The following is a 15,801-nucleotide window of genomic DNA, read 5'->3' as shown; positions in this document are numbered from 1 at the left end:
ACCCTTCATTCCGTCGTGAGCCTGCAATAAAGGGCATAAGCCTTATTTTTGCTCTGTCCTGCAGTGAACGGGTCTAACTGCAAGTTGGGCAATTAATACTATTTCAGCTTTAAATCATGCTTTCATCTCTCTTTTGTGCATGTATTATTTTTTGTTTTTGGGTTAGCAGTTGCGCATCAACTTGTCAGGCCAGTGTCCGCATGTCGCATAGAATGCGGAATCATTACGCCGGGCGCCGACGTATACCTTGGCGGGAACCGGTGGCTTGAAGCGGAGCTCTCCAACTGGCGGCTCTGCGTAGGGTATGCCCCTATACTCCTCGATGTCCTGACCTAGTACATGGACGACGTGACCGCCCACTGGTCCCAGCCTGGTGGGTCGCTCCAAGTCGTAGGCGAGGGAGAAGAGCGCCTTCATGATCAGCCCCAGCACCACGACTCCATTCATGGCGGCGGCCTGTGCTGACTCTGCGAGCATGACACCGTGTGGTGCGAGCAAGAAAAAAAAAACAGTCAGCTATTTACGTACTGTGCGTCTCTGTACTGAAACAATTCAGATTTAGCATCGAGTCTGAGGTACGGAGTCCAAGTGATGTTGAAAAAATATGTATACGAATCACTGCACACGTTTCAAGTATTGTGTCAGTGTTGATCTCAGGCAAACAATTAGAGCCTACAAATGCAAGTGGCAAATTCCTGTTCTCCCCTAGTAGCCTTTTAGACCCATAGTCAAACTACATGTGCACGTCAACGTCGTGATACACACGCGCGATTGCCATATGAAGTTTCTAACTGCTCTCCTAGTTTTGCTAGCGCTTATTCCTTTTCAGGTTCCACTTGCTTATAATTAAATATAAAATAAAGCCCAATGGAATTGCTAGTAACTGTTCCTATGTGTGTTACGCATTGTCCAATTTGTTTACCTTTTGTTCAGTGTATATTATTATACCTTGCTTCTATTAAAGACAAACGAACATATACGTGTGCTGCTGCAGGCTATGCCTTGTTGATCTGGTTAAGTTTACGTAGTGGGTTAAACACATTTTATTTATTTATTCATTTTTTTTTACTTCCGACCGCAGCCGCATTCATGTTCTAATAAAAGAAAATATACGTGTGTTGCTATAGGCTGCAAATGGTGCAAGTGGGCGAGTGCCTTCTAAGATTTTCGAGCCTTTGATCTTCCGTCACACACGGGTGTCCAGCTATATTGATTCCTGCAAATAGTGCTATTTTCCGTTTTTCAATTTTCCCATGTATTTCGCATAGTTTTCACACAATTTCCGTATCACGTGCATGAAATCACATGGAGTCTACAAATTCTGGCTTTTCCCACTACTTATAAAGTATACTAAGCCCACATTCACTACGTTCCTTAAGGTTTCCATGTCGGCTACACATGAAACATGCAATACTATCAAAGTCATTATGTGGAATGAAAGCTTCGTCGTAGTTTCCGAAGGAAATTATCATGAAAGAAATTGTCAAATTATCACCATTCATGGTAGGAAAGTACCGGTGAAGTGCAACATGTAAACGAAAATTACAAGGCTTCAACGCTGCTGAACCAAATATTGAACGAAAGCATTAGCTGCAGATGACCGAGCGTTCTTCTTCTCTTTTTCGTCTTCCTCAGCCCACATATAAAGCCCCGCTTTAACCAAGCCGTATGAACGTGCCTTAGTGGCCTATAGGGGTAACGTGAATGCCAGGGTCCTAGCAGGCTGATTCTGACATAACCGTCCCGTGTTAAACGAGAGACGCAAGTTGGCAGCTCCTGCCATCCCGTGTGTCACGTGGGGTGTGACGTCACAGCATCACGTGGTTAAGACGTGGCTGCCGCCTGGTCACGGGAAGGCTTGAAAGTGCGAGTAGTGTTGCTTTCGCAATACAAATCATTGCCAACTAATTCGCTGTGGGGATCCGGATCTACGGTCTCTTACCTGCCATAACTATACCGCGTGCGCCCGCTAAAACAACCAAGATTTAAAAATGCAAAGTCCCCTGCCCAGTGAAAACAACTGAAGGTTGTTAAGAGTCGCGTGGCCTAGTGTGCAGCACTTTTTCTCGAACCGAAATATTTAGTAATTACCGATTTCCTGATTCTATAATTATTTCTCTGGGGAACAATGTGGCAGTTGTAGAACTTATTTAAAAATGGCTAGGGGATTGCAGCGCTTGCGTCAGGTTAGAATTTAGGGAACACATTCACTGGCCTTAACGGGGGCCTTAGCAGGTGTCTTAGAAGGTGGCTATCACAAGCTTGCATTACGTAGAGTGCAGACCACTGAGCGTTCATTCTATCCAGAAGACTTCCAAAGCGAATGGGATTTGAACGAAAGCCCCACACCCATTTTTAAATATGTTTGTACATCATAAGCGATCCACAGACATATTTAAATATCGATGCGGGGCTTTCGCTCAAATCCCACTCATGACTTCTAGCACACGCCACGACGGCAGTGGGGTGATATAATCCAGAAGTAATTGTTTCATAGGTAGTCTGTTCATGGTGCAAGATAAAAACATCCAACAAAAATGACGCTAAAATGTGAGGAAGGCTACTCAGCGATGTGTATGGGAAGTCTTCCGCACTATGTAGCGTATTTTTTGCTGGCGGTTTTCACCTTGCTATATAATTCGTTTGTCAGCGCCACACCGAAGAAGGTGGGGTACTCGGTTGTCTCGGCGGGAGACAACATGGCCGCGTCCTTTTCCACTCTGTTCTCGTGGCTTGGTAGTCTAGCTCACTGTACTTGGGTATAAGTGACAAAGAAAAAAAAGTAAACGATCCAGCTGTGTGACCTTGTGACGCTTTCGTGGGCGGAGCGCAATATCGGTCGGTTCCCTGCGTCTTTCTCGTTCTGCCCGGTGTACGCTAGGTTAGTATCCCCGCGGGTGTATGATAGGCGTGAAATGTGGATTTAATAGTTTGGTCGAACGTCTAGCGCTGCCACAGCAGGACCGAATTTCCAGCCGCAGAGCACAGCTTCAGCGCTAGAGATGGGCGCCGGAGACAAGCAATGGTGATGGCGATGCCGCAGCGCTCTCTGTTCTTCGTCTTCTTTACATTTCCCCCACGTGAAGAATTCGCCATCCTGGCTACTCAAGGGGCGATTCAATTTATATCGATCTCCAAACCTATTCTTAGCCTCGGTGGGCCCCTTTGAGTGCATGTTCAACAGGATCCTATCGCGTTATCAGTTGTTACGAAGTATCGCTCGCCTGGTGTACAGACAAAGCTCCATTGGAGAAGGCACTCCCGAAAAGAACCGATTCTGTTCTAAGAACGTGTCTTTGGACGCTGAATTACCTTTCTCATGTAATTTTATTTTTGTTATTTTAACGCAATAGTTTTAAAGGCCCCGTTCACCGAAAATCGGGCGTCAGCTTTATGAGCGAAAAATCATGAGCATTGCAGTGGCACGCGGTAGCTGGCAACTGACATTACGTTTGGTAGGAGTTATGGGAGGGTGATATGAAAATAAGCCTGCCAGGATCCTTGCATCTACATCATCCCTAGGCCACGCATGCATGTTCATACGATTTGGTTAAAGTGGGGCGATATGTGGGCTGGTAGCTTAAGCTATCGCGTCATACCATTGAGCTAAGTTTCCCCCTTAATTGTTTTTTCCGGATTATGTTTTAAGATCTGTATAAAATTAACTTACGTAAAAGGTTTGCTGAAGATATTCTACTCAGCTGTTTTTCAAAGACGAACTGAAACTTCAGCAGTGACACTTTGTTTATAAAGGAAATAATTAAACAATCAGTTTATCAGGCGATTTAAGCTCCGAGAGCGACAAAAACACTGCAGACTAAGCCACGAGGCCTGACTGGCAAGGACAGTCCTTAATTTTTAAAAAACTTCGTTCTGTTTATCTGGAACACTCAGTATGTATTCCATTACATTTTCCAGCTCTTAACTGCCTATCTTTGATTGATTGATTGATTGATTGGTTCACAGGAAAGGAAAGGCGCAGTATCTGTCACACTTGTAGCTGTGGGCACCTCAACCGCGCCGTAAGGGAAGGGAGGAAGGTGGGAGAGAAAGTGGATAGGGAGGAAAACTGCTCTTTTCAGAGACTATCAGAGATTACTTTGGTTCAATTCTTTTTATTATAATTTTAGGCCCATCGTTCTGATTCCCTTGCCTTGGCCCTTAATTAATCACGATTCGTAATTTGTATCCTGAGTTACTTACATAGCAATGCAATGCAGCTAATTACCGATTACTAGGTATATTCGCCAAACTTTGGTCCCCGACTCTTTCCAATCCAGATCTCTGAACACCTCCTGCAAACATGGTGAATATAGCACAGGACATATCTCATATCCCTGCCTAACACCGCCCCTAATTCGTATTCTGCCACTTTATTTATGGAGAACAAGGGTCGCTTTGCAATCATTGTATATATTAAGATATAGCGGCGACGGCAGTGCCACAGTGAAGTAGGCACTGAACTGCTTCTCAAAGAATTCCCTGCATTGGGATGAGTTCTAGTGGACGTTGAAAGTCCCATGGACGTCCTGCAGGTGTGTTAAACGTCCGCAGGACGTCCAGCACAGTTTGGGTGCTCATTGGGTAGCATCCGCAGAGTACCGGACAACTCGGGGCCGGCGGATCCAGCCAATATGCTCGGCGGTGTCGAAGAATAGAATTCCCGTCGCTCTCGGCCGCACTCAATTTAACCCTGACGAAGAACTATCGAGATAAGGCGCTGAGAAAAAACAGCATTCTCTAGCAACGTAGCCGTACCTGGGCAAAGCCACAAACATTGCAGATAAGTTTGGTTGCACCTATCATCACAAAGGGATAAAGTCGAGTTCCGGCAGCTCTGAGCAAAGATTAAAAATATTCGTGCTAATTTCAGTGTGAAAGCACTTATCCACCCCGAGCAAGAAATCTGTCGTCAATGGTCTTGCGGATCAGCCTGGTTGCCGTAGCACCTAGGCGCACGGGCATAACAACCCTTTATTCATATTCGATGAAAGGTTGTATTGCTAAAACACTATTGCGATGGTCAAACGCAATCAAGAATGTTGCGGCTTGGACCTGCCGAGCTCATGCGAAACGAAACCGTTGGAGCACAGTGCATTCGAACCTAGGAAATGGTCGCGGGAAGCGTGGACAGAATGTCGCAGCTATCGCAGTAACCGATTACCCTGTGCTAAGCTGCAATGAATTCTCTAGCTGTGCTCCGCAAGTCTTCTCCATCAAGCCCCATCTGTGCTCAGAAGCTTTCGCGTGTGTTTAATACCATTTTTCCAGTACCTTTACAAATTCTAGGCCGGAAATTTGCTAGTTTCGCAAATACGGAAATGGACTTTCACACATGCCTCTTGCACTCCCTATTTACGCAATGCCTGCATGAATGATGATTGATTTGGTTTGTGGTTTGCTTTGTGGGGTTTAACGTCCCAAAGCGACCCAGGATATGAGAGACGCCGTAGTGGAGGACTCCAGAAATTTCGGCCGCCTGCGGTTCATTAACGTGCACTGACATCGCACAGCACACGAGCGCCTTGCTTTTCGCCTGCATCGAAAAGCAGCCGCCGAGGCCGGGATTCGATCCCGCATTCTTGGGCACAGCAGTCGAGCGCCGTAACCAATGCGTCACACCGACGGGGTAAAATATGCAGTGTGCATCCAACCGACATTGTAATGTACATGGAAGTAGGCTCTCCCGCGGGGCTTCGTATGTAGGTCAGGTCGATGCATCAATGACCACCTCAGTGAACATATGCATCGTCCTTTGGTGACATTGTCCCCAGAAGCAACCTAATGGTTCATTACAAGCCGTGTAAAGGTTGCGTTCCACTTTTTGAACAGTGCATAATCCTAAAACATTACTCCGAGAAACGTACGAGGAAAATTTTTCAAGTCCTTAATGTTTACTACATTTGTACACGGTGATAAATCACGTTGCTTTTGCGGTCCCGCCCTTACCGGACAGCCTTTCATGCAACATAGGGGATGTAAAAGGCAGGTAAGCGTCAAGCAATTTGGCGTATTTTAAAACTGCTGCTGGAAAGCTTGCCGCCCTGTGTACACAGTCTCTCAGGGCATGGAGCGAGCTGGAAGCTTAGATGAACGCTTACCCTAATCCTACACTAAGGAGGTGTGAGTAATTTCATATGACGGATGTTTAACCCTACTACTATAACGAACGAAAGCACCCACCGCGGGGGCTCAGTGGTTAAGACATTTCGTTACTGAACCCGAAATGCCCGATTGCAAACCCGACCGGGTCGAATCTGCTCAATAAATTTTTTCATTAAAGCATATTGCATGCGAACTAGCTAAATCGCCACCAGAACGACTAAATCCAAGTTAGTTGACCTATATCGATGCTTTGAAGGTCATTCGCCACACGCGGCAAATTCGGCAGTCGCAGGGCGGAGAACAGAGTTTCCGTCCTAAAACTACAGATCGATCGGCTTAAGTCAGTCGGCTAACGTATATGTTTTCGTGTCATCGCTAATAATATTACAGCAACTCTAGACATCAGTCAACCTACCAAGGTTGTTTCCGTTAAGTACACTCGAAAATAAACCATATCACGTCATCATTCAAGTGATAGAGGAATGTGCAGAATACACTACCTGTATCCGCGCAAGCTATCATTGTCATCATCCTGGCTACAGCCACAACATGGCATATAGCCAGGGCATGGCTATATGCCGTGCTCTCCAAGTAACTAGGTTCCAAATCCGAGTACTATACTGTAACTTGTGGTGTTTAGTCTCCCAAAGTGGCAGACGGGCTAATAGTTTGGTTTGGTTAGGGTTAACGTCCCAAAGCGACACGGGCTATGAGGGACGTACGCCGCAGAGGAGGACTCCGGAAATTTCGACCACCGGGCGCCTTGCTTTTAGTCTCCATCTCTAAGCGGCCGCCCCGGCCGGGATTCGATACCGCACCATTAGGCGCAGTAGTCTAGCGCCCTAAACACTGCACCATCACGGCGGGGCACACTGGCTAAGGAAGTTCGTAGTGAAGGGCACGGGGTTAGTTTAGAACACTTGGTGTTCTTCAACGTGGGCTCACATTGCAGAGCAAACGGGCCTTCTTGCATTTCGTCTCCATCGAAATGCGGTGGTCGAGGTCCGCATCGAATCCGCCACCTTGGGATTAGCGGCCAAACGCCAAACCCACCAAGCTACCGCGGCTGGTTATAGTTACTTATTTATTATTATCATCATGCATAAGTACAGTTAGTAGATTAGACAAATAGAGAAGAGCTCCCTGTTCCACATAGGTCCCGCGGGATAGAAGGAAAGAAGAGAGATAATCAAAATAACTCAACTAGTGCCAGAACAGAAAAAAAAAGAATACAAAAAAGAGGAATACCGAGTGGTAGGGCAAGTTTAATAGACAAACATTTATATAAACATGCGATCAGTGACATAAATCAGGCACGTAAGGTTATACCTTACGTGCCTGATTTACGCGACTGATTTACGCGAATAAACCTTTACGCGACATGTCACCAAAATGTAGCATTATGAATTTCCAGCCCTGTCTTTGGGCATGCCATAGGGTGTTAGCTCCTGAATACAAGTGCAATGCTTGGACGGGACGCCGGCACCCAACGACTGCGCCGGGTAGCAGCCTTTCTCTCGAGAACATTACCTTGCGTCTCTTGTGCTGCTACAGTCGATGCACTTGATCGTCTTTTCTGCTTATGTGTGGCGCTTTTAGCATCTCAGTTCCGTTAGGCGCGAGCCAAACCGTAGCGATGTACACTAAGGGCCCCTGTGCTCCACTAAACACACGGCGCGCGCACATAAAAACAGCAAACTGAAGCCACACCACTCACCTTGGCGATCAGGCACAGCTAGCAAGATATTGATGCGGGTTATCCGGCGTGTGCGGCCAGTCGCAAGGGAGAGGAAAAACGAGATCACGTTATGCGAAGGGAAGAGACTGGGAGAAAGGAAGGGGCAGATATGGGGCTCGTCGCAACTGTTTCGTCCGCACGATGAAGCAATATGCACGCGGTGAGAGCAGGATATGACCTAGTGTCGCAAGCAGCGTACGCTGCGGCAGTTCACTTTTGCTCGCGCTTCATGATAAAGTTGAAATAACAGAGAGCAGGCTTGAATGCCATCCTGCAGGGCGTTTTTTTTTTGTTTTTCTCTCCTCCGCAGGTGCGCACCCTACTGTAACTGTTGGGACCCAACCCGCAGTCTGGCTTGGTAATTCATATATAGGACACAGACCAAAACGAGCAAATTTTGAGCAGGAGTCTCCGTGCGCGAACAAATAAACAATGAATAAGCGATATGAATAACTGAGACATGTGCATCTCTCTTGTAGTGTTCGTTTTGCATTGACCTAGCTCAAAACCTTGTTCAATGATTGATTTAGCGACAGAATATAACTAAGGGATTCCATGCTTCCCGTACAGACGTTTGTTCATTTTAATTGCAAGCTTTTTCAACTTGTGAAGAAAAATGCCTCCCTGTATTTTGCCCTCGCAGATATGCTGCCTGATTGGAGAATGGACAGTTCAAGTTCGTTGAAGCTAAAGTCAAGTCAAATTATGCTCTGAAACTACATTTGTTTCTTTTACGTGAAGGACCTTCAACCCTTTAACCAAGAACGAATCATAAAGCAGCAGCCTGAACTTAGCTCTCTTAGAGCTGTTCACTGACTTGTGAGCTGGTGTTAAATCCGCGGAAGCGCGATCTAGACCTCCTCTTCTATCCAGGCGGCACTCCATTGCCGTTCGTGTGTGTGTGTGTGTGTGTGCGTGTGTGTGTGTGTGTGTGTGTGTGCGTGTGTGTGTGTGTGTGTGTGTGTGTGTGTGTGTGTGTGTGTGTGTGTGTGTGTGTGTGTGTGTGTGTGTGTGTGTGTGTGTGTGTGTGTGTGTGTGTGTGTGTGTGTGTGTGTGTGTGTGTGTGTGTGTGTGTGTGTGTGTGTGTGTGTGTGTGTGTGTGTGTGTGTGTGTGTGTGTGTGTGTGTGTGTGTGTGTGTGTGTGTGTGTGTGCGCGCGCGCGCGTGCGTGCGTGCGTGCGTGCGTGCGTGCGTGCGTGCGTGCGTGCGTGCGTGCATGCGTGCGTGTGTTTTAACCATGCAGCGCCAGAAGTCTTCAGAGACAGGCTAGGAGAGACGTCGAAGTGAAGAGCTCCGGTAATTTCTACCGCCTTTGCTTTTTTAATCTGCACTGCTATCGCCCGGTACACGGGCGCCCTGCTTTTCGTATTCATCGGAAAGAAGCTGTCGTGGAAGCGAATCGATTTTGCATCTTTGGTTTCAGTAGTCGAGCGCCCTAACCGCTGAGCCACTGCGGCGAGGATCATAAACTAACAAACATGCAAAGACTACGCGACTGCTAGCGGTCATGCAAGGTGTTCGTACTGTATATAACACCGGTCTACTCTTTATGGCTTAATTGTAAAGGAGTGTTCAGTGTAGGGTATGATGTGTTCTCAATGAAATGTTGCAAAATCGCTAGCGAAAACTTTGAAAAACAACTCCTGTTCAAAATTAACGGCTTCTAAAAAAAGTTCAAGAAAGCCACGTGCACTATAGTTTATTGCAGTCTGAGCGAGTTTGTTTTACGACAGTTAAGTCCGATGAAAGGTACTGCAATAGTAATCGATTCAGTTCAGTTCAGCTCAGTCGTTCAGTCGTTCCCGACTCTTCGTGACACAATGGACCATATCACGCCACGCTTTCCGGTCTCTCACTATATTCCTGACATCACATAACTTCATCTGCAGCGCCTCGAGGATGCCATCTAACCATCGCGTTCGCTGCCTACCCCTTCTCTGGCGACCCTCAACCTTTCCCAACATCAAATCTTTCTCCAGCGACTCCTCTCTTCTCATCAGATAACCAAACTAGCTGAGCTTTAACTTTAGAATTTGACCCTCCAATGGGCAGTCAGTGTTTAATATCGACTGATTTAATCTTCTGGCAGTCCAAGGAGCTTTCAAGAGTCTGCTCCAGCACCACAATTCAAACGCGTCAATTTTTCGGTGGTCAGCCTTCTTCACAGTCCAACTCTCGCATCCATACATCACAACTAGAAAGACCATAGCACGAGTTATACGGATCTTGGTTGGCAGACTGATGTCTCTGCTCTTTACTAGGCGGTCAAGGCTAGCCATGGCTCTCTTTGCCAGCAGCAGGCGTCTCCTAATTTCATGGCTGCAGTCTCCTTCCGGAGTAATCTTGGAGCCCAAGAAGAGAAAATCTGGCACAGCTTCCACTTCTTTTCCCTTGGTGCTCCAGGACTTAGTAGGGCAAGACGCCATGATCTTTGTCTTTTTAATGTTCAGTTCAAGCCCAAACTTCTCACTCTCTTCTTGTAAGCGCATCAAAAGTCTCTTCAGTTCCACTTAACTTTCTGCCATTAACGTGGTATCATCCGCATATCTAAGGTTGTTGATACGTTTTCCAGTAATCTTCACTCCAGCTGAAGACTCGTCCAGACCGGTCTTCCTCATGATGCTCTCGACATACAGGTTAAATAGGCAGGGCGACAGTATGCGGCCTTGTCTAAATCCTTTCTTAATCGGGAACCAATCAGTAAGACCATGCTCAGTTCTCACTGTGGCCTCTTGTCCTTCATACAGGTTCCTGGGGAGACAGATGAGGTGAATTGGAACTTCCGTCTCTTGGAGAGCTTGCAACAATCTGTTGTGATCTACGCAGTCAAACGCTTTCGCCTAATCAATAAAGCAGAAGTAGATGGGTTTCTGGAACTCTCTTGCTTTCACCATGATCTAGCGAAGGTTGGCAATCTGGTCTCTAGTTCCTCTTGCCTTGCGAAACCCAGCTTGTACGTTCGGAAGCTCTCGATCCACATACTGCTCTAGCCTACCTTGGAGGATTTTTAGCATCACCTTGCTAGCATGCGAAATAAGCGCGATCGTGTGGTAGTTGGAACAATCTTTGCCATTGCCTTTCTTTGGAATGGGGATGTAAACTGACCTCCTCCAATCCTGTGGCCACTGCAGGGTGGTCCAAATTTGCTGACATAAGGTATACATAACGTTAACAGCCTCATCGTTAAGGTTTTGAAGCAACTCAGCTGGAATACCATCAATTCCGCTAGCCTTGTTCTTAGCAAGGCTGGCTAAGACCCATTCAGCTTCACTCTTCAGGATGCCCGGCTCGAGATCAGTGACCACAACTGTCTTATGTTGGGTTTGCACATCCGGGTGATTCTTTTACAGTTCTCTGTATTCTCGCCACCTCTTCTTTATCTCTGACGCTTCAGTGAGGTCCCTGTCTCGTTTCTCCTTTATCACGCCAAGCTTAGCACGGAAGCTTCCTTTGATATCTTTGATTGTCTTAGAGAGCTCTTGTGTTCCTGGATTGGCTGTTGTCCTCAACTGTTCGGCACTGTATGTTCAGGAAGGCATTCTTATCTCTCCTTGCTATTCTCTGAATATCCGCATTTAGAACCTTGTATATTTCTCTTTCATCTATAACTTTTGTCATCTTCCTTTTCTAGGCTATTTACAAAACATCTTCAAACAACCAGTTTGCTTTCTTGCACTTGTTTTCCTTTGGAACTACCTTAGTAGCAACTTCTTGTATTATATCACGAACATCAGTCCACATCTGTTCAGGCTCTCTCTCTTCTAGATCTAATTCTTGAAATCGATTCCTCACTTCCACAGCATATTCTGATGGAATTTGATCCAGATCATACCTGAGAGGCCTTCTAGTTTTCTGCGTTTTCCTCAATCGAAGCTTAAATTTGGCAACAAGTAATCGATTACTGTTGTGTAATTATCCGTTACTTTTCTGGGGCCGTAACTGACCGCTGTAATCACATACATTTCAGATGGACGAAAAACTTTTATTGCGTTTGTAGCTTCCTTGCCGAGTGGAGCCCTCCGTCCAGGATGTACCGCCGCTATTCTGCAGGCCCGCAAGAGCAGCTGTCGCTGGTCTTGCGGACGGATGCTGGTGAAAGCGGTCTCAGGAAAAGATAAAAGGGTTCTAAACCCAGAGTCCCGTTCGTCACCGCTATTTTCTCGGCCCGCTCGATTAGTCGGCGCTGACTGGTTGGCTTGTTCTGGCCAAGGCTTGTTCCCAGGAGGACGGAGTGGGGAGATTTATTGGTGGAGCGTTGCCAGATGGTGTTGTACAGGCCCAAACTGATTGATGTAGTGTAGCTGTATTGTTGGCAGATGATACATTTCTCTAGGTAGCGGATGAGGAAGAACAAGTGTTTGTGGTATAAGTTAGGATACGTATGAGTTTGTAGCTGACGCCATGCCACAGCTTCGGCCTTGTTGAGTGTTGGGTGAAATGGTGTCAGTGTTCTTTGTGTACGGTGTGGGTGTAAGAGTACAGAGCCGCGCAGGCACCCTCTGTTTCTTTTTCCTCCTCTTCCTTCGACAGCGCCAGCAAAATTGCAGCTCGGGCGAGCACATGCGCACTCTTGTTGCCAGGAAGGGAGGTGTGACCATGTGCCCAGGTGCCAATGTATCTGGACATGGCGACAGCGTGCGCGCAACCTATAAAAATAAACTGAAATTTTAATCGGTTACTTATTTTCTGTAACGTGTACGTCCAGTCTTTTCCTGGCGCACTAGGAGTCTACGTGCTCACAGCGGGAAATTGATCTCATGCGTTGAGGAAATACATAATCTACAATCTTCTCCAGGCACATATACGAATTGAGTCAAATATACCCGGAGGGGATGCAGTCCGAATGCAGAGAGTACAGAGGCGGCTGCAGCGTACGCTATCGTGCAGTGTTGACCGTGTTGTCGTTGTGCAAGAATGGCGCCAATCTCGTGGCCACTGGCGTCGGTGTGAAGTTCCGTCGGGGCAAAGGAATTGAAATGGGCCAGGTCATGAAGGTTGGCGAGAACAGCGATGAGGCTGGAGAAAGCGTTAGCCTGCTCTAGCCCCCAAGAGAAAGCAACGCCTTTCTTCAGCAGATTAGTGGGAGGGCGAGCGACTGCTGCAAATTTCGGGACGAAACGGCGAAAATAAGAAGTCCTAGAAAACAGCGGATATCACTGGGTGAGCGGGGAGATTGCAAAACACTGACAGCGCGAACTTTATCGGAATCGGTCTGGACGCCGGTAGCATTCACCGAATGGCCAAGCAGTATTTTAAGTTCGCGGCGACCAAAGCTGCATTTCGTTCAGTTCGGCACGGCGAGAAAGAGCCAAGAAGGACGAAAGGTGACGAACGTGGCTTTCAAACAAGAGTAATAAAACAATCACTTCATCCAAGTAACATAAACATGTCGTCCACTTGAAGCCCCATAGTAAGGAGTCAACCATCCGTTCAAACGTGGCAGGGGCGTTACAAAGTCCAAAAATGCGTTCCATTAAATTGGTGAGGTCCGCCGGGTGCGACGAAAGCAGTCTTCTCGCGGTCTTGTTCGTCAATAGAGATTTGCCAGTAAATCCGCTACGAAAGAAGATGGAAGAAAAGTAGCGGACATGTAAATAATCCAAGACATCGTCTATTCGCGGAAGCAGGTAGACATGCTGCTTTATGATCTTGTTCAGATATCAATAGCCAACGCCAAAGCGCCATTTATTGCCTTTCTTTTTAAAGAGCACAAGAGATGACCAAGGGCTGTTCGAAGGTTCGGTGATATCGTTGGCCAACATCTTGTCCGACATCCCGCTGGATAACTTGGCGATCTGAAAGGGACACACGATAAGGCCTCAGATGTATAGGTCTTGCATCGCCGGTGTCAGTGCGGTGAGTCACAACTGATGTTTTACCCAAAGTACCGGTGGCAAAGTCAAAAATATTGGTGAAAGACAAAAGGTTGTGAAGATCTTGAGCGTGCTCAAGGCTGAGGTCAAATAAATCATCGCGAAAATAGGGTCTGCAATGAAGGTAGGGAGTTCGGGATGCTCGAGAGACGCCTGAAGGTGGGCCAGGTGCGAGAGCAGAGACGATGCAGTCTGTGAGAGGGGGAAAAGGTAGCAAGGGGTATGTCTTCGGGGGGAACTTGTGGTGACACACCGAAGTTGAGGACAGAAATGTAGGTGCTATTTGGGTGACGCACACGACCAGGTGGGGAAGAACGATGTTGCGGTGGAGAAAGACCTCGGTGATGGGGCATGCAGCATAGTCACCGTAAGGCACAGCGGTAACGGTGATAGAGGTAGGTAAACAGAAGAGTCGGGGACAGGCGAGCGAACTCGGTGGAGCGAAGGCGGAGTGTAGAGTGAGGGTCACCTGAGCAGACAGGCAGGTGCAATCAAAGAAGACCGAGGCCGCTGGGGCAGTCGATAAGGGCAGAGTGGACAGTTGAAAAGTCAAGACAGAGGATCACTTGTGAAGGCACTAGTTGAGGGTGATGAAAAAAAACAGGGACGTGATAACCAGCAGCGGCGACTCTGGTAGTGCATAGGCCAGTGACGACAGCAGTACTACCATCGGCAACACAAATGGTGGGCGAAGCGGCAGGAGTGTGTAGTTTTTTGGGGCGGCGGCAAAACGGTGAACTGAGGACCGAGACTTGGGCGACAGTGTCAATGAGGGCCGAGACCGCAACACCATCCACTAAGATGTCTAGGAGATTACAGGGCGAGGAAATGGGCAGCACAGGATTTCCAGGTCGGGCTACCAATGCAGCGTCCCCTCCAGCCGGGAGCTGCATTCGCTAGTTTCCCGTGAAGCGGCCGGCGGATGAATATAAGGATCTGCGGCGAGAAAGAGGTGAACCGGAACAGCGGGCTGGCGGGGAGGGAGAGCGGCTGGACCCAGATGGCGGCGGAGCGGTCGCGATGCAAGGCGGCTCATAACGAGGCGAGAAACGGCGAAGGCAACAGTTGAAATAGCGGTCAACATAGGGGAAAGGTCGGGTTGGTAAGGACCAGCTGCTGCGGCAGTGGCGCGAGATGTGGCCAACAAGCGAACACCTGAAACAGATCGGCCGATCGTCAGGGGTACGCCACTCATCAGGATTGCGGTATCGGTAACGTTGTGTGATTTAACCTATATGCAGAGTGCATCATGAGGAAGGCCGGTCTGGACGAGTCTTCAGCTGGAGTGAAGATTGCTGGAAAACATATCAACAACCTTAGATATGCGGATGATACCACTTTAATGGCAGAAAGTGAAGCGGAACTCAAGAGACTTCTGATGCGCGTACAAGAAGAGAGTGAGAAGTTTGGGCTTAAACTGAACATTAAAAATACAAAGATCATGGCGTCTTGCCCTATCAAGTCCTGGAGCATCAATGGACAAGAAGTGGAAGCTGTGACGGATTTTCTCTTCTTGGGCTCCAAGATTACCTCGGAAGGAGACTGCAGCCATGAAATTAGGAGACGCCAGCTTCTGCGAAAGAGAGCAATGGTTAGCCTTGACCGCCTAGTAAAGAGCAGACACATTAGTCTGCCAACCAAGATCCGTATAACTCGTGCTATGGTCTTTCCAGTTGTGATGTATGGATGCGAGAGTTGGACTGTGAAAAAGGCTGACCGCCGAAGAGTTGGCGCGTTTGAATTGTGGTGCTGGCGAAGACTCTTGAGAGTTCCTTGGACTGCCAGAAGATTAAATCAGTCGATATTGTCGACCATAAACCCTGACTGCTCATTGGAGGGTCAAATTCTAAAGTTAAAGCTCAGCTACTTTGGTCATCTGATGAGAAGAGAGGAGTCTCTTGAAAAAGATTTGATGTTGGGAAAGGTTGAGGGTCGCCGGAGAAGGGGTAGGCAGCGAACGCGATGGTTAGATGGCATCCTCGAGGCACTGCAGATGAAGTTATGTGATGTTAGGAAGATAGTGAGAGACCGGAAAGCGTGGCGTGACATGGTCAATAGGGTCACGAAGAGTCAGACACGACTGAAC

General features: G+C 47.5%; 1 protein-coding gene across 1 annotated transcript in view; it reads right to left on the bottom strand.

Annotated features, from left to right (window-relative positions):
- LOC146174662 (acetylcholinesterase-like) overlaps positions 1–7,920 on the bottom strand; it is a 57,623-nt gene extending 49,703 nt beyond the window's left edge. The window contains exons 1-2 of the mRNA XM_084583859.1: positions 7,823–7,920; positions 247–467 (exon numbers count right to left, since the gene is read on the bottom strand). Of these exons, the coding sequence (XP_084439985.1) occupies positions 247–447 (201 nt within the window). The 5' untranslated portion in view covers positions 448–467; positions 7,823–7,920. The remainder of the gene's footprint in view (positions 1–246; positions 468–7,822) is intronic.
- Between the last annotated feature and the right edge of the window lie 7,881 nt (positions 7,921–15,801).

The sequence above is a fragment of the Amblyomma maculatum genome, chromosome 11 (assembly GCF_055883805.1).
Source record: "Amblyomma maculatum isolate TAMU_Amacu chromosome 11, ASM5588380v1, whole genome shotgun sequence".
NCBI classification, from domain to species: Eukaryota; Metazoa; Arthropoda; class Arachnida; order Ixodida; family Ixodidae; genus Amblyomma; species Amblyomma maculatum.
The sequence above is the reverse complement of the archived record's forward strand: the minus strand, read 5'-3'. Positions and strand labels throughout refer to the sequence as shown.